The following is a 23,919-nucleotide window of genomic DNA, read 5'->3' on the forward strand; positions in this document are numbered from 1 at the left end:
TGCAGTCCATTTGGGGTAGGTATACCCACAGTGCTGTTAGGAAGGGAGCACCAGGATTTTGACACAGCGTCAGTGAAGGAACGGCGATATATATCAATATATATCAATATCATATATCAATGTGATGCTGGGGACTTCAGAAGGAGGCCGCGATGTATCATCAACTCGGCACTTCTGGCTGAAGATTGTTGCAAATGCTTCTGCCTTATCTTTCGCGCTGATGTGCTGGACTCCCCCATTATTGAGGATGGGGATATTTGTGGGGCCACCTCCTCCAGTTAGTTGTTTAATTGTCCACCACCATTCACGGCTAATTCACGGATGTGACAGGACTTCACAGCATGGCATCGCTTAGCTCTATCTATCGCATGCTGCTTACGCAGTTTTCTATACTCCTCTAGGGCCTCCGCTGTTTTCAGCACTCTGCATCTGCCAAAAGCCTCTTTTATCTTCCTTATCCAATCCTCTATATCCCTTGACATCCAGGGTTCCCTGGACCTGTAGTTCATTTACGGGAACATGTTGGCCCTGAACTCTCACTATTTCTTTTTTGAATGACTCCGACTGGTCTGATGTTTGCTTTCCTACAAGTCGCTGCTCACAGTCCACATTGGCCACATCCTGTTTTATCAGATTGAAATCGGCCTTCCCCCAGTTCAGTACCTTTATTTCCGGCCCTTCTTTGTCATTTTCCATAACTACCGTAAATCTTACAGATTTATGGTCACTATCCCCGAAATGCTCCCCCACTGACACTTCTACCACTTGTTGGGCTTGATATGATTGTCGCTATTATTAGCATCATTATCAATTTACGGAAGATTTCAAACATCAGCAAGATTTTGCTTTTGTCGAATAAGTTTATTGCGTGCAGATGTGAGGTGCTGAGAATCGAAGCAATAGACGTAGGGGTGAGAATTATTTGTGTTGTTTCCCCTTTTGACTATCCGTGGGCACAGTGACAATGTTTCAGATCCATTTATGTTTCGTTCTATGGAGATCCCCACTTGCCCTGACCTTTTCCTGCCAGTATATCGTCGGTTTTCCAGCTCTGTCACCTCCTACCCGCCTCTCCCAGCTCTTTAAGGTTGTTTGATCCTCAAGACACTTACCTTCCTATCCTCCAGCAGTCACATCTTGCTACTTGTCAGCTGGATCTTGGTCATGTAGCTCCTCAAATAGACTCTTTGCTCTGGTCCTTCAGTAGCCAAATCTTGCCCCATACACTCTGGACTTTAGGGCTGCACTCAGTTGTTGCATTTATTAATGAACTGAGTAACTGATGCAACCGGATATTTCACCGCTGTCTTGAACTGTTCTCTGAACTTGGACTGAGTCGCCACATAAATAAAGGTGTTTGTACAGCAACTTAAATTTCGCAGCATATATGCGACTTGTTCAAAGATATCATAAGCATTACCATCTAAATGGGGATCCAGGGCATCAAATAAATACAAAATATACAATAACCATAGAAGAATAAAGCTGCCAGAAATGGTTAAAAGTAAAATCATGGACTTCCTTCTGCTCTCCATCTCTGTATCACTGCGATTCTGTCCCTTGCTCTGACCCCTCAATGCCATACGGACTCGGCTGGCCATGAAAATGTGTCTGACTGTCAGAGCGTTAAGGATCAGAATTAAAGCAAATGGGATCAATGGTGTTAATACCATTGAAAACCAAGTAAATGCCACCCGCCTAGGGTCAGTAAAATAGCTATTCTTATTGGAACAGAACCAGGGTACATTGTTGATTATTCTTTTAGATTTAAATCTAAAGTACCAGGCGACATTTTTTGAACAGAGCACAGTGCAGGTTGTTGCAAGAACCACAGCTGCAGTTTTCTTTGTGCAATATTTCGTTTTCAGCGTCTGACAACAAATGGCAACAAATCTATCAAAGGAGAACACAACAGTGAGCCAGACAGAACAGTCAATTGCTGCACGGAGCAGGACATTGATAACAGTACACACGAGGGTCATATCCAGGAAACACAGTGGGTAATAATAAGAACGGAACCGCCTCAGTATGACATCAGTGATGATAACCATTAGATCACCCGTCGCCATGGCCACCAGGTAACGAGTGGTGCAGGTGGAGAGGCCGCACTTTCCCCGGAACAGGATCAGGATCGCCATTAAGTTAACTGCAGCGAGAGAGGGAGAGAGAAGTGAACAGAACATGGAAATGACTGATCAAGCCGATGTTATCTATTCTTCCAATCCCAACACTGACCCCTGAGGAACTCCACTGGAAACCTTCCTCTAGTCCAGAAAAAATCTGTTCACCAATAAACTATATTTCCCATCATTCAACCAGCTGTATATCCGTTAAGATCTTGTACCTTTTATTGCATGAGATATAACTTGTTCTGTTGTGCAGTACTGCATCAAATGCCTAGTGTAAGTACATGTACAGCACATCAGCAGCATTACCCTCATCAACCCGCTCTTTTATGTCTTCAAACTAATCCAAAAAGTTACATAAACACGATTATCCTTTCAGAAATGCGCGCTGGATTGCCTTAATTAACTTGCCTTTTTTTCCAAGCGACGATTAATATGGTCCTGAATTATTGTTTCTCGATATTTCCATACCACTGAAGGTAAACTGACAGACCTGCAGTAGCTGTAATTATCTTTACACCCTCCTTTGCAATTCTCCAGTCCTTTGGCTTCACCCTGCATCTATGGAAGTCTTGGAAATTATGGGCAACGTCTTTTCGATTTCCACTTTCACTTCCCTCAATGTCCTTGGACGCATGTTATCTCATCTTGATGCCTCATCAACTTGGAACATTAGAACATCGAAACAGGAGCAGGCAATTCAGCCGGCCGAGACTCCTTCACATTTAATTTGATCATGGCTGATCATCGACCCAAGCGCTACTTTCGGGGAGGCAGTGGCGCAGTGGTATTGTCACTAAACCAATAAACACAGAGTACTGCTTTGGGGACGTGGGTTCAGAACCCACCATTGATGAAAGTGGAATTTGAGTTCAAATAATAAATCTAGAATTCAATTTAAAAAAAAAAATGCTGGTCTAATGATGGCCATGAAACCATTGTCGATTGTTGTTAAAACCCATCTGGTTCGCTAATGTCCCTTCGGGAAGGAAATCTACTGCCCTGACCTGGTCTGGCCTATATGTGACTCCAGATCCACAGTAATCTGAAATAAAAACAAGAAATGCTGGAATCACTCATCGGAATGAAGGGTCACTGACCCGAAACGTTAACTCTGCTTCTCTTTCCACAGATGCTGCTAGACCTGCTGAGTGGTTCCAGCATTTCTTGTTTTTATTACAGATTTCCAGCATCCACAGTATTTTGCTTTTATTTATGCACAATAATTTGGTTGACTCTTACATGCCCTCTGAAATGGCCTAGCAAGCCACTTAGTTAGTGCAGTTAGGGATGGGCAACAAATGCTGGCCTGGCCAGTGACGTCCACATCCGATGAATGAATAAAAACAACTTTCCGGCGCAATCCCCATGTTGACGTCATTAGTATCTGAAAATCTATTGATTTCTGTCTTGAACATGAATAATGATTAAGCTTCCACAGTCCTCTGAGGTAGGAATTTCAAAGATAAACCACCACCTGAGTGAAGAAAGTACTTCACATCTCTGTCTTAAATGACCTGCCACATGTTCTAGAGCTATGTCACATGGTTATAGACCGAGGATGTTCAAGATATAATCCCTGGGCCTGAATCCGGTCCGCCGATGGCTTCCTTTCGCCCTGTGGCTCAGCTCTGATTGACAACTCCCATGTCCATCAGACGGAGAGCGTAGACGGGACCTGTTTATGGCGGGCCGGGTTACCCCCGTTTGCCATTTCTCACTCCCCGTTGCTGACTGCGGTTGCCCAGGCAGCGTTAGCGCTGATTGGTGGAATGCGGAGACGGGACCCTGGAATCGGCTGCCCCTGCTGCTTTCGAGCTATTCAGTAAATGTCTTGTATCGTGAGCAGGTGAACGCCTCCGCTCACCCCAACGTAAATAATGCAGGCATGGTAGGTATCCAGTTGTGGGAATGGCTGCTGCAGGAAAAACTGAGTGGGAGACTGGAAGACTGAGTGAGGGACACTGAGCGGAGAGTAGGGAAGATGGAGCAAGCAAGACGGAAGACAAGGTGGGGTGGAGATGGACAGAGGAAAGAAAGAAATGGGGAGGGGAGAGAGGGAAAGACATATAGAAAAAGGGAGGAGAGAGATGGGGCGCAGGGGGAGAGTGGGACTGGGAGAGGGACAGAGGTCGATGCAGACAGAGAGAAACAGAGGGGATAAGAGAGGGACAGAGAGAGTGGAGAAAGAGGTACTAAGAGAGGGCGAGAGAGGGCCGGAGGGAGGAAAGAGGGAGTGAGAGACAGAGAGACTGAGAGAGGGATAGTGAGTGTGAGAGAGGAGGAGAGAGAAGACATAGAGTCATTTACTTACAGCACAGAAGGAGGCTCTTCTGCCCATCGAGTCCATGCTGGCTCTCCACGGAGCTATGCAGTCTGTCCCACATTCCCCTCCTGATCCCTGTAGCCATACAATTCTACTTCACTCAGGTGGCCATCCAACCTCCTCTTGAAATAATTGCTTCTCTCCACTTCCACCTCCCTTCTGGGCAGCGAATTCCAGGTCATTATCACCCGCTGTGTAAGAAAGTGCTTCCTCAGATGCTTCCTTCATCTTTTGCACAACGATTTTCTTCTGTGCCCCTTAGTCAGAGAGATGAGTGGTGGGGGGTAAGTGGGAGAGAGAGAAAGAGAGAAGGAGACACACACACAGAGCACGGGGAGAGGGGCAAGAGGGATCATGGTCTCTCCTGAGAGATAAACATCTATCCAGAATACTCTGCATCGCTACATCAGGTGTGTGGGCATAGATAGACTGTGCATGCAAGCACAAATAATGCAGGGTATGTCACTAAATCAGTTTGCAATATAATGACCAGAAAGTAATTCAACAAATTAGTATTCTCATTTCAAAGTTTCTTCACAAAAATGCCCATTTTTTTTGTTTTTTATTGGTACGATACGTTTTTAGTGCCTTTAACTTCCCAAATGTTCTCATCAGACCCCGAGACCAAGCAAAAATCGCAAAGCTACCCTCCACCCTAAAAGATGTGACAACCATGCTTTCGAAAATATACACCCAGTTTTCTCAATATCTAGACATTATAAAATCCTGCCTCTTCCTCTACTCCCTTGCACGTGGTACAGGGTGTAATCTAGAGATTGCTTCATTTGAAGTCCTCCTTTCAAATTTTCTGCCTAACTACCAAATTCTGACGGCATGGCTGATTCACTCTTTCCACCTATACCTTCACGCCAATGTGGACTGCATCTGCTGCCTGTTCAGCCCCTCCCTCCCGCTGAGCGAGTTATGCAGCTGTCAGTGGCATTCTTGAACTTGCCATCAGGGTGGAAGATGCTGAAACTTACTGCTCAAATATTTATGCAGAATTCAAGAAGCGTCTTGAAGTTCCCCCAAAGCGCAGAATGTGCCCACTAGTGGTCGGTGTAGCTCTACCATCCCTCTATTTCTAGTTAATACTTCTTGTGAATAAGCTTTAACTTTCTCAGAAACCTTACTACTGTTAATAGTAAAGCTCAATACTATGAATAAAATTTACTTTTACGAATAAAAATTACCGCTGTTAATAAACCATCCCAGAAATAATAAACCTTACTGCTATTTATATACTTTGCTATTCCAATAACGCTTCCTGATGGTAATATGCCTTACCAACAGTAATAATACTTAACGAAGGTAATATCAATTAAGAATATCATTAATCACTTTTCCAATCATAGTGAAACTTACTAATAGTTAAACATTTTACTTAAAATAAAATGGAAGACTTACGCGCTACTATGCTTTACTTGTTTATAATATGAAATCTTTTTTAAAATTTTATTCTCCCAGTTGTTTAGATTCAGCCCCGAGCAGCAATACACACTAGCCAATCAACTCACCACTCTCTGATGATATTACGGTTTGACTTTTTTCCAAACGCTACAACCACTGCTGTTTCCACCTCTCCCGACACCCTGCAAATCAGTCGAAGTCCCCAAGCTTAGGTCTCACTTTGCCTTCTCCCCATTAGTGTCCTCACAGATGCAATCTGCAAATTTGCTCGAAGCAAGCTTCCACAAACCACAATGTGATATTGACAAAAACATTTGTTCCATTTGTGGTTATAATTGAGATGTACCTCTTGCCGAACACATTGGGGATAATTCTTCGACTCTTCTTCAAAATATTGTTATGGAATTTTGTTCTGCATCCAGCCAACCATGGTCTTATTGAATGGTGCAGCAGGCTCGAAGGGTAGAATGGCCTTCTCCTATTCCTAGGTCCTTTATTATTAAATGGTTCGTCAAACCTTAATCACATACAGAAGTGAGATGGTTTATAATGACAGCCACATATCCATCCAGGTACCAACAAGGTAATAAAATTCAGCACCCAGGATTCCCAGATTCTCAGGGCCATACTGAGGTTTAGGAAATCCTCAGCACCATAAAGTGTTTTCAGTAATTAAACTTAGAGTAACTATAAGTAAATTTGCAGAGGATTTGCAAGAACTAACAGTGTTCACTGGCTATTTACCTCAGTGAATTGATTTAGTCGGGGATGTGCAATTGATCACAGATAAACACCAATGCATTTCACATTAAACACGTACTATAAAGCATATTCAACGTACAGAGATAGCATGCCCCTTGTCAACGATTACATCCATAAAACACACCAACAGTACCATGGGTTGCAGAGATCAATTTCGTGACACAATGATTACAAAGGAAAACCGGATTGTTCCATTTCAGTTCGAGATCCATGGTATCATTCACAGTAGCAGATACTCCAAGTCAGGTTATGTCACTGTGAGTAGGAGTTCTGATCCGGTTAGTGACATGTGCCCAGTAAAATTCTGTAATTACAGTTCCTCGTACCTTCCCTCAGTTAGGTACCTACACTAACATCTGACTCAACATTACACCATATTTAACTAAACGCAATTACTTGAGAATGAAAGAAAGTGTTCATCCGAACATACCAACATACAAAGTAGTAGCATGAGGAGAATATTTGTCCCCTCTAGCCTGCTTCGGCATTCAGCAAGCTCGTGGCTGATCTGATTGTGGCCTAAACCCCACATTCCCACCTACCCCCAAGAATAATTGACTCTGTTGTTAGTCACAAATCTATCTACCTCTGCCTTAGTGTATGCCGCAGACAGATTTGTTGTCATTGTAGCTAATGGAATAAAACGCAGAGGCAATTTAATCTGTTTGGCTAATTACATAATAGCACAGATCTTTAAAACGGCGAGCACGAGTTCAGCACTTCACTTTATAAATCACACATTAAAACCAGAGGCATTTCAAACAAATTCCACTTCAATATTGTGTGAAGTACTAGGAACACCAACAATGGCAAGAACCATATAGAATATTTTGTCAACCATTTGTCTTGGAAGATGCATTTCTTTACGTGAAGTGATCTATCCCTTGGTGCTTCAGAAATCTATATGAAAGAAACGTTGAGACGATGCATTCCCAAATCCTTTAATTTATATCTTGTGGAATCTCCAAGGAGTATGCAAATTTAAACCTGTTTAATTTGTCTTTTTTTGTATTTTGAACAAACAGATTATGACAGCTGAGTTAAGTCCCTGTTGTGCTGGACTATATTTAGCTCTTATTTTGAATTGGAATAAGTTCACGTCACATTGCATGAATTAACACAAGATAATTTAATGTCGTATGCACTCAACAATTGATATATTCCTTCAAATATCACCGGTCCCATCTCTAGATCTCATATTGTGTCAGTGTTCGCTTTCATATTGGTGTGGCCATTCTGAAATTGAAATCCTGATGTTAGTTTTCACTCTCCGGCTTCCTCCACAGCTCTCTGATTTTTTGACTTTTATTGTGTTAATTCAATTAAACAATTCAATATATAAATTGTCTCGTGATCGTCAAACTATACAATCCATCAAACTAATGCAGCACCAAAAATTTAATATAAAATAAATGCAAGAAATACTGGAAATGCTCAGCAGGTCAGGCAGCATCTGTGGAGAGAGAAACAGAGTTAACTCTTCAGGTCAGTGACCCTTCATCAGAAATGGCAAGTGTTAGAAACGTAACAGGTTTTAAGCAACTAAAGCGGGGGTCTGGCAAGAGATAACAAAATGAATGACGTTGATAGGACAGAGGAGCACATAGAATAACTGACCAGAAGGTGATGGAGCAAAGGCAAACGGTATGTCAGTGGAGTGTTGAAAGACAAAGCGTTTGTGCAGAGAGTGTATTAGGTGACAGATAAATGAACATCCCTGGCCCAAAGCCCAAAGATGAAATAAAAACAGAGGGTAGGCACGTAGTAAAAAAAAGAATGATAAAGCAAACTAAAATAAAATAAACAAATTTAAGAAAGCATAAATAGCTAAAAATAAAAAGGGGGTTTGTCATGCTCTGAAATTATTGAACTCAATGTTCAGTCCGGCAGGCTGTAGCGTGCCTAATAGGTAAATGAGATGCTGTTCCTCGAGCTTGCATTGATGTTTCCTGGAACACTGCGGCAAGCCATGGATACATATGTGTGCATGAGAGCGAGGTGACGTTGAAATAGCATGCAACCGGAAATTCAGAGTCATTTCTTTGGACTGAGTGGAGGTGTTCCGTAAAGCGGTCACCCAATCAGCGTTTCGTCTCCCCAAAGTTGAGGAGACCACATTGTGAGCAGCAAATACTGTATACTAAATTGAAAGAATACAAGTAAATCTCGGCTTCACCTGAAATAAGTTCTTTGGGGGCCTTGAATAATGAGGAGAGCAGAGGTAATAGGGCAGGTGTTACACCTCATGCGATTGCATGAGTGGGTGCCGTGGGAAGGGGGCGAGGTGGTATGTGTAATGGTGGAGTGGACCAGGGTGTTGCGGAGGGAACAGTCCTTTCGGAGTGTTGACAGGGGAGGGGAAGATGCGTTTGGTTGTGCCATCATGCTGGATGTGGCGGAAATGGCGGAGGATGATAGAAACATAGAAATATTAGAGCAGGAGTAGGCTAATCGGCCCTTCGGACCTGGACCGCCATTCAAAGAAGATCATGGCTTATCGTTTAATTCAGTGCCATCTTACCACTTTCTCCCCATATCCGTTGATCCCTTTGGCATTAAGAAATGTATCTATCTCCTCGTTGAATATTTTTAATGGCTTGGTCTCCACTGCCTTCTGCGGTAGAGAATTCAATAGGTTCACCACTCTCGGAGTGAAGAAATTTATCCTCATCTCGGTTGTAAATGGTATAGCCCGTACCCTAAGACTGTGACTCCTCGTTCTGGACTCCCCAGCCAACGGGAACATTCTCTCTGCATCTCGCCTGTCTAGTCCTGTTAGAATTTTATAGGTTTCTATGAGATCTCCTCTCATTTCTAGAAACTCCAGTGATTATAGGCCTAGTCGACTCAATCTCTGCTCATACATCAATCCTGCCATCACAGGAATCAGCCTAGTAAATCTTCTCTGCGTTCCCTCCATGGCAAGAATATTCTTCCTCAGATAAGGAGACCAAAACTGCACACAATACTCCAGATGTAGAGATGATCCTTTGGATGTGGAGGCTGGTTGGATGGAAAATGAGGACAAGGGAAACCCTGTCGTCGTCTGGGAGGGAGGGGAATGGTTGAGGGTAGAGTTGTGGGAAATGGGTCGGACACGGTTGAGGGCCCTCTCAACCACAGTGGGGGGAAAACCTCAGTTGAGGAAAAAGGACGACATATCAGAAGTGCTGTTATTTTAGGTTGCATCATCAGAGCAGATGCGTGGGAGACAGAGAAACCGGGAGAATGGAATAGAGTCCTTAAAGGAGGCAGGGTGTGAAGAAGTGTAGTTGAGGTAGCTGTGGGAGTCGGTGGGAATATAATGAATTTCAGAGGACAGCCAATCCCCAGAGATGGTGGGAGAGAAGTCGAGGTAGGGAAGGGAAGTGTGAGAGATGGACCGTGTAAAGGTGAGAGAAGCATGCAAAGTTTAAAAAGCTTTTCAGTTCGGGAAGGAGCAGGAAACAGCACCGATACATTCATCAATGTAATGGAAAAAGTGTTGGGGGAGGGGGCCTGATTCGCACGGAAACCAGGAACAAAAAGATAGGCATAACTGGGACCCATGCAGGAACCCATAGCAGAACATTTTGGAACCTGAGGATAGGCTGTCCACTAATATTCATCATATGCCCATCGATTCCCACAGCTACCTCGACTACACTTCTTCACAACTTGCCTCCTGTAAGGACTCCAATCCATTCCCCCAGTTTCTCCATCTCCGATACTTCTGCTCTGATGGTGCAACCTTCCATGACAGCACTTCTGATATGTCTTCCTATTTCCTCAACCGAGGATTCCCCTCCAGTCCTTTACCGTCCATGGTCCATTTCCCACATCTTCACCCTCACCCCTTCCCCTCCCTCACAGGACCGCGACAGGGTTCCCTTTGTCCTTACTTTCCACCCCATCAGACTCCACATCCAAAGGATCATCCTCTGCCATATCCGCCACATCCACCCATGATGCCAGTACCAAACGTAACATTCCCTCCCCTCTCCTGTCAGCATTCCGAAGGGATCGCACCCTGGTGCACCCATCCCTTACGCCCAACACCTCGAGACCTTCCCAAGGCACAGTCCCATTCAATCGCAGGATGTGTAACGCCTGCCCTTTTACCTTCTCTCTCCTCACTATCCAAGGTCCAAACACTCCGTTCAAGTGAAGCAGGGATTTACTTGCACTTCTTTCCACTTACTACACTGTATTCGCTGCACACAATGTGGTCTCCTCTACATTGGGGAGACAAAACGCAGATTGGATGACCACTTTGCAGAACACCTCCACTCAGTCTGAAAGCATGACTCTGATCTACCGGTTGCTAGCCATTTCAACATATACACCTTCTCTCATGCCCACAAATCTCTCCTGGAATTGCTGCAGTGTTCCAGTGAACATGAACGTAAACCAGAGGAACAGCATCTCATTTGCCGATTAGGCATGCTGTAGCCTGGCGGAATGAACATTCAGTTCAATAATTTCAGAGCATGATGGACCCGCTTTTCATTTGTAGTATTTTTTGTAAAAAAATTGATTATTTTAATTGAGTTTGTTTCATCATTCCTATTTTTAACCTCGTGACTACGCATTTTTATTCGTATCTGTGCTTGGATCCAAGGCTGATCATTTTTGTGCCAATTAACATCCTCTCTGCACAAACGCATTGATTTTCAGCACACCATTATCATACCGTTTGCTTTTGCTCTTTGATTCTGGTTCGTTCTTCTCTGTGACCCTCTGTCCTTTCAACACCTTGCATTTTGTTATGACTTCCGCCGCCCCCACTTTATTTGATTCAAACTTATTACATTTCTAACACTTTTCAGTTCTTTTTTATTGTTATTCGTTCATGGGATGATGGCGTCGCTGGTTTGGCCAGAATTTATTGCCCATCCCTAATTACCCTTGAGAAGGTGGTGGGGATCTGCTTCTTGAACCGCTGCAGTCCATGTGAAGTAGTTACACCCACAGTGCTGCTAGGAAGGGAGTTCCAGGAATTTGACCTAGTGACAGTGAAGGAACGGCAATGTAGTTCCAAGTCAGGATGGTGTGTGACTTGGAGGGGTACTTGCAGGTGGTGGTGTTCCCATGCATTTGCTGCCCTAGTTCCTCTAGTTGATAGAGGTCGCAGGTTTGGTAAGTGCTGCCTAATGAGCCGTGGTGCGTTGCTGCAGTGCATCTTGTAGATGGTACACACTGCAGCCACTGTGTGCCGGTGGTGTACGGAGTGAATGTACGTGGATAGGGTTCCAATGCAGCGGGCTGCATTATCCTGGATGGTATCGAGCGTCTTGAATGTTGTTGGAGCTGCACCCATCCAGGCAACTGGAGAGTATTGCATCATTTTCCTGCCTTGTGCCTTGCAGATGATGGACAGACTTTGGGGAGTCAGGAGGTGAGTTACTCGCCGCAGGATCCCTGGCCTCTGATCTGCTCGGTATTTACATGGCTACTGCGGTTCAGTTTCTGGTCCATGGTACCCCTTAAGATGTTATGGCGATTCAGCGATCGTAAGGTTATCAAATGTCAAGCTGAGATAGTTAGATTCTCTCTTGTGGGATATGGCCATTTCCTGGCACTTGTGTGGCATAAAAGTTATTTACTAATTATCAGCCCAAACCTGGCTATTGTCCAGGTTTTGCAGCATTTCTACACGGACAGCTTCAGTATCTGAGGAGTCGCAAATGGTGCAGAACTCTGTGCAATCGTCAGCAACATCCCCACTTCTGACCTTATGATTGAAGGAAGGTCAATGATGAAGCAGCTGAAGAAGTTTGGGCCAAGGACATTACCCTGAGGACCTGCTGCAGTGATATCCTGAAGCTGAGAGGATTGACCTCCAACATCCACAACCATCTTCCATTGCGTTAGATATGACTCCAATCAGCAGAGCGTCCCCCCTCCACCCCCCCTCCCCCGATTCCCATTGACTTCAGTTTTGCTAGGGCTCCTTGATGCCATACTCGGTCGAATGCTGCCTTGATGTCAAGCGAAGTTACTTTCACTTCATCTCTTGTGTCCAACGCTTTTGTCCATGTTTGAACCAAGACTGTAATGAGATCAGGAGCTGAGTGGCCCTGACAAAACCCAAACTGGGAATGACTGAGCTGGTTATTGCTAAGCAAGTGCCGCTTGATGGCACTGTTGATGACATATTACATGACTTTATTGATGATTGAAAGTAGACTAATGGAGTGGTAATTGGCTGGATTGGACATGTGCTATTTTTTTGTGGGCTGTACATACCTGGGCAGTTTTCCACATTGCCCGGTAGATGCCAGTGCTGTAGTTGTACTTGAACAGCTTGGCTAGGGGTGCGGCAAGTTCTGGAGCACAGGTCTTCAATACTATTGCCGGAATATTGTCATGGGCCATGGTCATTGCAGTATCCAATGCCTTCAGCCCTGTCTTGATATCACGTGGAGTGAATCGAATTGGCTGAAGTCTGGTATCTGTAATGCAGGGGACTTCAGGAGGAGGCCGAGATGGATCATCAACTCGGCACTTCTGGCTGAAGATTGTTGCAAATGCTTCAGCCGTTTCTTTTGCACTGATGTGCTGTGCTGCCCCATCATTGAGGATGGGGATATTTGTGGAGCCACCTCTTCCAGTTAGTTGTAGAGCTTTGATCTGATCCGTTGGTTATGGGTCCGCTTAGCACTGTCTATCGCATGCTGTTTATGCAGTTTTTCAAGCAAGTAGTCCTGTGCTTTAGCTTCACCAGGTTGGCACCTGATTTTGAGGTATGCCTGGTGCTGCTCCTGGCATGCCCTCCTGCACTCTTCATTGAACATTTGTCCCCTGGTTTGGTGGTCTTGGTAGTGTGGGGAATATGCCGGGCCATGAGGTTACAGATTGTGGTTGTGTACAATTCTGCTGCTGCTGATGGCCCACAGCGCCTCATGGATGCTCAAGTTTGCATTGTTAGATCTATTCGAAATCCATCCCATTTAGCACAGTGATAGTGCCACACAACACGATGGAGGGTATCCTCAATGTAGAGGGGGGACCACGTCTCCACAAAAACTGTGCGGTGGTCACTCCTACCAATGCTGTCATGGACAGATGCATTTGCGGCAGGAAGATTGGTGAGGACAAGGTCAAGAAAGCTTTTCCTTCCTGTTGCTTCCCTCACCACCTTCCGCAGTCCCAGTCTGGCAGCTATGTCCCTGATGACTCGGCCAGCTCGGTCAGTAGTGGTGCTACCGAGCCACTCTTGGTGGTGGGCATTTAAGTCCCCCTCCCAGGGTACATTCTGCGCTCTTGCCGCCCTCAGTGTTTCCTCCAAATGGTGTTCAGCATGGAGGAGTACTGATTCATCAGCTGAAGGAGGGCGGTGGATGGTATTCGGCAGGAGGTTTCCTTTCCCATGTTTGACCTGATGCCATGAGACTTCATGGGGCCCGGAGTCAATTTTCAGGACTCCCAGGGCAGCTCCCTCCCGATTGTGTACCACTGTGCTGCCATCACTGGTTGACCTGTCTTTGCGGTGGGACAGGTCATACCTGTGAATGGTGATGCCAATGTCTGGGACATTGTTCTGATGAAGGTTCACTGACCTGAAAGTGTAACTCTGCTTCTCTCTCCACAGATGCTGCCAGACCTGTTGAGTACGTCCAGAATTTCTTGCTTGTATTTCAGATTTACAGCATCTGCAATATTCTACTTCTGTTTAATTATAGAAATCTAATTTATTGGCTCAAACTAATGCAGCCCATCAAACTAAAGCAGTCTCACAGAGGACACAGTTCATCATGATAATACAGAATCTAAACTAAAACAGCGTTTTAAACTAAAACTGTCCCTCAAAAAATATTATCTCTCAAATTAATACCGACAATAATGGAATGTAAAAGCTCAGACTTATACAATATCCAGACCTTCCAATCCCCCTAACAACAAAATGAGACATTCGCTGGCATTAACTGCTTGGATTCTCTCGGAAGTCATGATGTGTGCAAATACAACGTCCACGACTTAGCGGTGAGAATCGTGACTCTGAATGCTCCGTGTATATTTCTGCCGTTTACGACGAAAGGAACCACATCATTGACTTGGGCTGCATTTACCCCAATGCAATTAGACCTCCCCATTAGCACCACCATACCTGAGTGGGAAGAGATTACATTGGAAGCTGAATTGGGATGGCTGCTTTACAATAACACTTCTCTCATAAAATCAAATAACATTGGAATGTTTCTGGCACATAATGTCATTCAATCAATCATCTCTACCAGAGAAATTTAGTCACTGCCTCCCCGTGTTTTTTTTAACTCGTAGCTCTGCATTCTTTTTTGCATTTTGACAATGATCCAATCCAGTTTTGAAAGCCACTGTTTAATCTGCAGACATCAGATTCTAATAGATGCGAGTGGGATCCTCTTAGCTCGCCAGTCTTGTATCCATGTTAATATCTTACCCCCTACACCATTATTATTAGCATTTATCTTGGAGGTGGCACCTTGGCAAATGCCTTCTGGAAATTTAAGTACAATACATCCACAGTTTCCCTTTTATCCACAGCACAGTTTACTTCCTCAAAGAACACTAGTAAGTTGGTTGAACATGTTTTCTCTTTCACAAAAGCTTGTTGACTTTGCCTGATTACCTTGAACTTTTCTAAGTACCATGCTCTCACGACTTTAACAATAGCTTCTAACATCTTCTCTATGACAGATGTTAATCTAACTGGCCTGTAAATTCCTGCATTCTGTCTCCCTCCTTTTTTTTTGTATAATGGAGTTACATTCGCTATTTTCCAATCTAATGGAATCTTCCTCGAATCGAGGAATTTTGGAAAATTGACCCCATTTTTATCGCCGTACATTTCTGACAAACATCCGTTATTTCTTCCTTTATACTTCATCCTACCTTGTGATTGTTGTTGGGGGCCTGTGCACCGTTCCCACAAGTGACTGCATTGTTTCTTTTGCCGATTACCTGAAATTGGTATCTTCTGGTTTTTGATTCTTCCAGCAATGTTTCTCTGTATTTTCAAATCTATTTGGCAAGGACATAAAACTGGGTGGGAATGTGAGTTGTGAGGAAGATGCAATGTGTTTTCGAGGGGATTTGTATTGATTGATATTGCAAACTCCTCGAAATGAAATCTAGCTTTAAAGGTGTACAAAGGAAACCCGTGCCCAGTTTGAATGCCGGAGCTGGAAGCCCGATATGTTCCCGGCCCGAGCACGGCACGTGTCTTTGGAGCCAGTCAGTGTCGGGTCGAGTCGGGCAGCAGGCCTTTACATCCGTACATGACTAATGGCCCACTATCCGACGACACGTATTGGGTTCAGACCGGGTCATGTCGAACTTCTGGTTCCCGTATTCGGGCTCGCAAGGGTTTCCTTTGCACACCTTTATCTTGCTTTCCAGAGCGTCACCACCCTTTGGGTAAAAAGGTTCTTCCTCAAATCCCCCTTAAACCTCCCGCCCCTCACCTTAAACTTGTGACGTCTCGTAACAGACCCTTCAACTAAGGGGAACAGCTGCTCCCTTTCCACCCTGTCCATGCCCCTCATAATCTTCTACACCTCTATCAGGTCACCCCTCAGTCTTCTCTGCTCCAGCGAAAACAACCCAATCCTACCCAACCTCTCTTCATAGCTTAAATGTTCCATCCCAGGAAACATCTTTGTGAATCGCCTCTGCACCCCCTCCAATGCAATCACATCCTTCCTATAATGTGGCAACCAAAACTGCATACAGTACTCCAGCTGTGGCCTTACCAAAGTTCTGTACAACTCCAACATGACCTCCCTGTTTTTGTAATCTATGCCTCGATTGATAAAGGCAAGTATCCCATATGCCCTGTTCACCACCCTATTAATCTGCCCTTCTGCTTTCAGAGATCCATGGACAAACACGCCAAGGTCCCTTTGTTCCTCGGAACTTCCCAGTGTCAGGCCATTCATTGAATACTTCCGTGTCACATTACTCCACCCAAAGTTTATCACCTCATACTTTTCAGCGTTAAATTCCATCTGCCACTTTTCTGCCCATTTGACCATCCCATCTATATCTTCCTGTAACCGAAGACACTCCACCTCAATGTTAACCACTCGGCCAATCTTCGTGACTTCCACGAACCTACTGATCCTGCCCCCCATATAGTCATCTATGTTGTTTATATAAATGACAAACAACAGGGGACCCTGAACAGATCCCTGTGGTACACCACTGGACACTGACTTCCAGTCAATAAAACAGCCGTCTGTCATCACACTCTGTCTCCTACAGCTAAGCCAATTTTGAATCCACCTTATCAAGTTACCCTGTATCCCATGTGCATTTGCTTTCTGGATAAGTATCCCATGTGGGACCTTGTCAAAGGCTTTGCTGAAATCCATGTAAACTACATCAACTGCTCTACCCTCATCTGGACACCTGGTCACATGCTCCAAAAAATTCAATCAAATTTGTTAGGCATGACCTCCCTCAGACAAAGCCATGCTGACTATTCCTCATCAAATTTTGTCTCTCCAAGTGGAGATAGATTCGCTTCTTCAGAATTTTCTCCAATAGTTTCCCTACCACTGACGTGAGACTCACTGGTCTGTAGTTCACTGGCTTATCTCTACAACCTTTCTGAAATAGTGGGACCACATTAGCTGTTCTCCAATCCTCTGGCACCTCCCCCGTGGCCAGACAGGAAATAAAAATTAGGGTCAGAGCGTCTGCAATCTCCACCCTCGCCTCCCACAGCATCCTGGGACACAGATCGTCCAGACCTGGAGATTTGCCCACTTTTAAGCCTTCCAAAACCTCTAATACCTTGTCACTCCCTATGACAATTTGCTCACGAACCTCACAGTCTATCTCTCTCAGTTCCATACCTGCATCTACATTCTCTTGGGTGAAGACAGATGTGGAGTATTCGTTCAACACCCTACCAATGCCCTCTGGCTCCACCCACACATTTCCCCCATGGTCCCTAATGGGTCCTGCTCTTTCCCTGGTTATCCACTTCCCATTGATATACTTACAGAATATCTTGGGATTTTCCCTACCTTTACCAGCCAGAGCTTTCTCATATCCCCTCTATGCTCTCATAATTGCTTTCTTAAGCTCCATCCTACACATTCTGTATTCCACTAATGCTTCCATTGATTTGCTCTCCTTGTATTTGCTAAAAGCCTCTCTTTTCCTTCTGCCTGTATCCCTTGATCCCTTTAGCCCGAAGATGTATATCGAACTCTTTCTTGAATATCTTTAATGGTTTGGCCTCAACTGCTTTCTGTGGTAGAGAATTCCACGGGTTCACCAATCTCTGGGTGAAGAAATCCCTCCTCATCTCAGTCCTAAATGGCTTACCCCTTATCCTTAGACTGTGACCCCGAGTCCCGGACTGCCCCAGCATCGGGAACAGCCTTCCAGCATCTAGTCTGTCCAATCCTGTTCGAATTTTGTATGTATCTATGAGATCCCCTCTCAATCTTCCAAACTCTAGCGAATACAATCCTAATCGACCCAATCGCTCTACATACGTCAGTCCCGCCATCCCAGGAATCAGTCTGGTGAAACGTCACGACACTCCCTCCATAGCAAGAACATCCTTCCACAAATAACAGGACCAAAACGGCACACAATACTCCAGATGAGGTAAAAAGTTTCACCCAGAGGGTGGTAGGTGCCACTTACAGGAATGGTGGTGGAGGAAGAATCCCTGAATTCTTCTAAAACGTACCTGGACATGCACCGGAAGTAACCTGCAAAGCTATGGACCAGGTGCTGTAAGTTGGAATTTGGTTGCACAGCTTGTTTTTCAGGAGGCAGGGACACAATGGGCTGAATAGCCACCTTCTGTGCTGGAATATTTCTATGGTTCTAACCAGCGACCTGATGTAAATAAGTGAACAGTTCTATTAGGAGGCAAACTGACAATATTTGCAATGTGTCCAACAGAGGAGCGAGTGTACTCCCAAATGAAATATCCAAGAAGAATTATTAAAGGTGTTCAATGCACTTTCACCGCTCATTCATCAGGACCTTGAGTCAGACGCCTATATGCGAATAAACATTTGTATGAGCAGAAGGAAAGCACTGCCTTCCTTCATGGCTAAAAGACTGTTTATCCAGCCGAGCTCTCAGCGTGTTAGTCAATGGGTCTCGAAAACCGGTTCTCTTCTGTGACGAACACAGTAGTTTATGTATGACGCAAAAGATGGGCATTGAATAATATTTGCAGCGTCACTGCTATATTTTGTTGGTGCGGAATTGTGAAAATCGTGTGGCAGATATAATCAATCCGATGCAGTACCAGGTATGTCCGAAACTGGCTCCCCATTCAATCACATGGCTGTCCCACACCCATGCCCCACTTCAAAACCACGTTATTTGGCTTATGATTAATCCCTCCTTCCTACGTAAGAAGTTCAAAGACGTTCACAGTATTCATCATTCACCGAATCACAGAATTGTTGCAGCGCAGGAGGAGGAGTCCATTCGGCCCATCGTGTATCTTTGCAGTCATAACTCCACAACTCTCCTAATCCATAAGTGTTACTGGACTGTGATTAATTCGTGAACGTGCCAACATTTAACGCAATTGGGTATCCAAAGTTTTTTGATTTCAATATCACAATGAAGTGGGCCATGTGGATCAGGTATCAGTGGGAGAGCTTTTAGGGGATAGTGATAATTGCATCATAAGATTTAGGCTGACCATAGAAAAGGACAAGGAGCAATCAAGGGTAAGAATAATTTACTGGGGGAAGGTCAACTTCAGTGGGGTAAGAATGGAGCTGGGGCGAATAAATTGGAGTCAGAAGCTGGCAGAAAAACCGATAGATGAATACAGGGCGACCTTCAAAGAAGAGATATTGCGGGAACAGTCAAGATCAGATTAGAGATACAGCACTGAAACAGGCCCTTCGGCCCACCGAGTCTGTGCCGACCATCAACCACCCATTTATACCAATCCTGCACTAATCCCATATTCCGACCAAACATCCCCACCTGTCTCTATATTTCCCTGGCACCTATCTATTCGAGTGACAATTTATAATGGACAATTTACGTACCAACCTGCAAGTATTTTGGCTTGTGGGAAGAAACCAGAGCACCAGGAGAAAACCCACGCAGATACAGGGAGAACTTGCAAACTCCACACAGGCAGTACAAGGAATCGAACCCGCGTCCTTACAGCTGCGAGGCTGCAGTGCGAACCACTGCACCACAAATCCAAAGCTCCCTGGATGACAAAAAAGGTAGAAATTAAGATAAGGAAGAAAAATTGTGCTTATGACAGATGCCAGGTAGAAAGTACTGCTGAGAACCATGCTGATTAAAGAAGGTTCAGAGGAAAAATGAAAAAGAAATCAATAAGAGAAGCAAAGAGAGAGCTTAAACAGAGATCGGAAGTGAGCATTAAAGGAAGCCCCAAAGTTTTCTACAAGCATATAAATATTAAAATAGTGTAAAAAGAGGAGAGGGGCTGATTAGGGACCTGAAAGGGAATTTACATATGGAGGCAGAGGGAACAGCTGAGGTATTATGTGAATGCTTTGCATCTGTCTTTACCAAGGAAGAAGATGCAATCCAGGCAATGTTGAAAGCGGAGGTAAGTAAGACACGAGAGGGGTTTAAGGTTGATGAAGACGGTGTATTAGATAGGCTGCCTGTAATTAAAGTGGATAATGCACCAGAGCCGGATGAGTTGCATCCAAGGAAACTGAGGGATGATGTCTGGCTCGGGTATAAAATTAAAACCCGACCGGAGCCCGACCCGGGCCCGATTTGTTTTCACGCCCGACCCACCAGAAAATATCAAACATATTATTGAAACAGAAAAAATTAACAGATTAAAAAGAAAATACCACTTGCCAATGGGAACGGCAATTAGTAGTGCAATTGGGAAATCTACATGACTGGTCCTGTGTCAGAGAATTCCCAAACTCTGCTCGGGTGCCTAAGGTAGACACGATAAATCAACAAGCGAGAGAATGAACCGCCCACATTACTCTTACATTCGCAGACAGGTCAGGAACCCAGACATGGTGCGATCAGAGAGCAGAACCAACTTTTGTCTATTTTATATCCTCTGCTACTGACTTCTGCGTCACAACATTGAGGAAGGAGGTACTTGAAGCATTTGTTGCATTCAGGTTCCTGTACAATTTGAGTAGACATCGAGGGAAATTCCTACCATATAAACTTATGGAAATGACGCAGGAAGACTAGCTGGCCCATCAAGCCTGTCCCACACCGAGATAGCTGGATCATCATGGCTAAACACTTCTTCCCTCTCCCTAACTGGCATCTACATCTACTAGGAGTGGCCAAAAACGTAAAAACCCTGGACCAATGTGGGGGAAAAGCTCAGTAAATTTCCTCTCCAATGCCCTGCTGTGCAGGCAGTCGAAAACCTGTCCAGGAGATTACATGGACCAAGTGTTACCTATACGGAAACGTGCCTTCGATATGACGTAGTGTTTCTCACAGTCAGGAAGTGATCGAGCTCCCTCTTGAAGCCGCAGAGAAATTCAGCACCCACCACACCAGCTGGCAATATATTCCAGAGGCTCGACATTCTCTGGGAAAAGAATCACGGATCATCCTGTCTATTCCTGTGCACATGTGGTTTGATATGTATCCATTTTTAAAAATGTTAGCTCATAAATGGTTTTCTCTCTGCAATGTTACTTGTCTGGTACTGTGAAACAATCCGTTGGCAAGTAATGGGGCAAAAGCTTGCTTTTGAAAATCAATCAACATTACTTCTGCAGCAATTATAGCTTGTTTGAAATGATCTACGTTTCTTGGGAAAAAGTTGCATTAATGACGCTACACTGTTTATTGTCTTCAATATGGTTTTGACATTAACCGAAGTTTCTAGAGATAACAGCTTTCGATTCACTCCCAGGAAACAGAACACCAGCCCTTTGGAATCAAAGGAATACTTCATTCAAGGAACAGAAACTATTAGGTTCACTAATTTAGACTGTGACGTCTGATTAATATGCCAGGGTGTTTTAATTCATTACTGTGGAACATTATGGTTTATAATATGTTGGCCAGTGGTGATTATTCACCGCTGTGCCCCGCCCCCACCCCCACCCGCTCCATATATATGGAAAGAAAAAAAAAACAGTGAACAGTGTGCACAATGCAAATTAACGTCCAGATTAGATACAATAAGTATTGGTTCTATGCATTTTTATTTTTAATATTTGCATTTCAAACACTGGGTTATTAAAACTAAAATAACTTGAGTAAAAGTTAATCTCTCACCCATTCAGTAATGAGAATTAGGTAAATTGGATCCTGTGTTTTGGCTTATTTCATCATTCCTAGTGGATTCTGTCCACAAGATCCGTTGATGTGGTCAATGGCACTCGCTTTTAATGATAATGTGGCAGCTTTCCAGATGTGTGTCACACAACAGCTACAGCATGACTTTTTACATTAACAATACCATCATGAAATTCCGTGGTAGACGTTTTTGTCCTTTATCAATAACTGGGTAGATATAATTCTTGATTTTTTTTGAGTTAAGACAAATCATCAACATGCTTACAACCGGGGTGGTCTGGGCAGGGCACTACAGCTATTTTACCAAGTCTGTACTTGGAAAGGTATAAAAAAACCAAGTTCATAAATTCTGTTTTAAGCACGAGTTATGTACAAAATGAGACATTAGTATCACTTTAGAGGCGAATTTTAACTCATATGACTGTTGCTCAAATTTTGAAGTTACAGAATCACAGGGGAATGCATTATTATTTACTGGCAAATAAAACTGCGGCCTCGTAGGAGATGTGGCTCAGCAGTGGGACATATACTTTGCAAACATCAGGTCCTGACTTCGATGGGCAGAACCGACAATTTGGAGTGCAAGTCGTCCGACATGAAGCTGAGTTCCTGCAAATTTTGATCCCTCATGAGTATAACTACAGATGCTGAATGATTTATATCATAATGTAGAGAAATGTGAAAGATAAATGGAATGGCTCGGCTAGCTATCATAAGAATGCCGGTGAAAACTGATGGTTTGCTTTTAGATGATGCCGCTGGGATCAACAAATATGATCTTGGCTTCGACGCATCGCAATGTTTCGATTCAAACTTAGCGAGTGATACAAATCCAAATTCCTTTTCAGCTCTTGACAGTGGGGCAGGAAATGGCAGCCAATTATATTCAACTGATTAATCAGTACTCCTCCATGTTCAGCACCACTTGTAATAACCATATAGGATAGCAGGCATTCAGTACTCTGAATGGATCAATAATAGCTCAGAAGCACCAATCTTGACTGACTGATCAAGCACTTATCTGAGAAGCTGAGCATGTGTCAGGTAGTGAAAGAATCAACAAGAGGGGAAAAAAACAACTTGACCACGGCCTCAAAAATCCACCTGTCGCTGATGCATCTGTTCATGAGAGTATTGGTCGGAGTCAGCATCACACATTCATTGTGGAGACGAAATCCCGTATACACATTGTTGATTCTCTCTATCGAGTTGTGTGGCACTCCCAATGTGCCAAATGTAATGGATTCAGAACAAATCTTCCAGCTTAAAACTGAATAACCATGAAGCACTGTGCGCCATCGGCAGCAGCGGAATTGGACCAAACAACAACCTGTGATCGCATGGACTGGAATATACCTGACTCTGCTGTGACCATCAAGCCGGAGTATAAACTCTGTTCAATGCATCAATCACGAATACAGGAGAGCAAAGGAGGAGTAGCACCACCCATACCTAACAATTTGGTGCCAATCTGGTGAATATGCAACACAGGGCTGCATGCATGCTAAACAGCTGAAGCGGTAGAAAGAGTAATTTGCTCCAACAACCATCGGCTTTGCTGAAGGCTCAGAAACACTGCCATATCCAACCGCGATTTCTATTGGATGCAACGTTATAGGAATAGAAAAGCAGAAAAAGGTGCATAAAGGAGTGTTTTTGTTTATTCATTCATGGAATGTGGGCGACGCTGGCCAGGCCGCATTTATTGCCCCTCCCTAATTGCCCTTGAGAAGGTGGTGGTGAGCTGCCTTCTTGAACCGCTGGAGTCAATTTGGGGTAGGTATACCCACAGTTCTGCCAGGAAAGGAGTGCCTGGAGTTTGACCCAGCGACAGTGATCGAACGGCAATTTGGTTCCAAGTCAGGATGGTGTGTGACTTGGAGGGGAACTTGCAGGTGGTGGTGCTCCCATGCGTTTGCTGCCCTTGTACTTCTAGTTGGTGGAGGTCACGGATTGGAAGGTGCTGTCTAAGGAGCCTTGGTGCATTGCTGCAGTGCATCTTGTAGATGGTACACACTGCTGCCACTGTGCGTCAGTGGTGAAGGGAGTGAATGTTTG

The 23,919-nt window shown here is 44.3% G+C and overlaps 1 protein-coding gene across 1 annotated transcript; it reads right to left on the reverse strand.

The window, feature by feature from the left end:
- Positions 1–1,247: 1,247 nt before the first annotated feature.
- On the reverse strand, positions 1,248–2,138 carry LOC137358451 (probable G-protein coupled receptor 139). Its single transcript, XM_068024414.1, has one exon. The coding sequence runs from the start codon at positions 2,136–2,138 to the stop codon at positions 1,248–1,250; it is 891 nt and encodes a 296-aa protein (XP_067880515.1).
- Between the last annotated feature and the right edge of the window lie 21,781 nt (positions 2,139–23,919).

The sequence above is a fragment of the Heterodontus francisci genome, chromosome 50, assembly GCF_036365525.1.
Source record: "Heterodontus francisci isolate sHetFra1 chromosome 50, sHetFra1.hap1, whole genome shotgun sequence".
NCBI lineage: Eukaryota > Metazoa > Chordata > Chondrichthyes > Heterodontiformes > Heterodontidae > Heterodontus > Heterodontus francisci.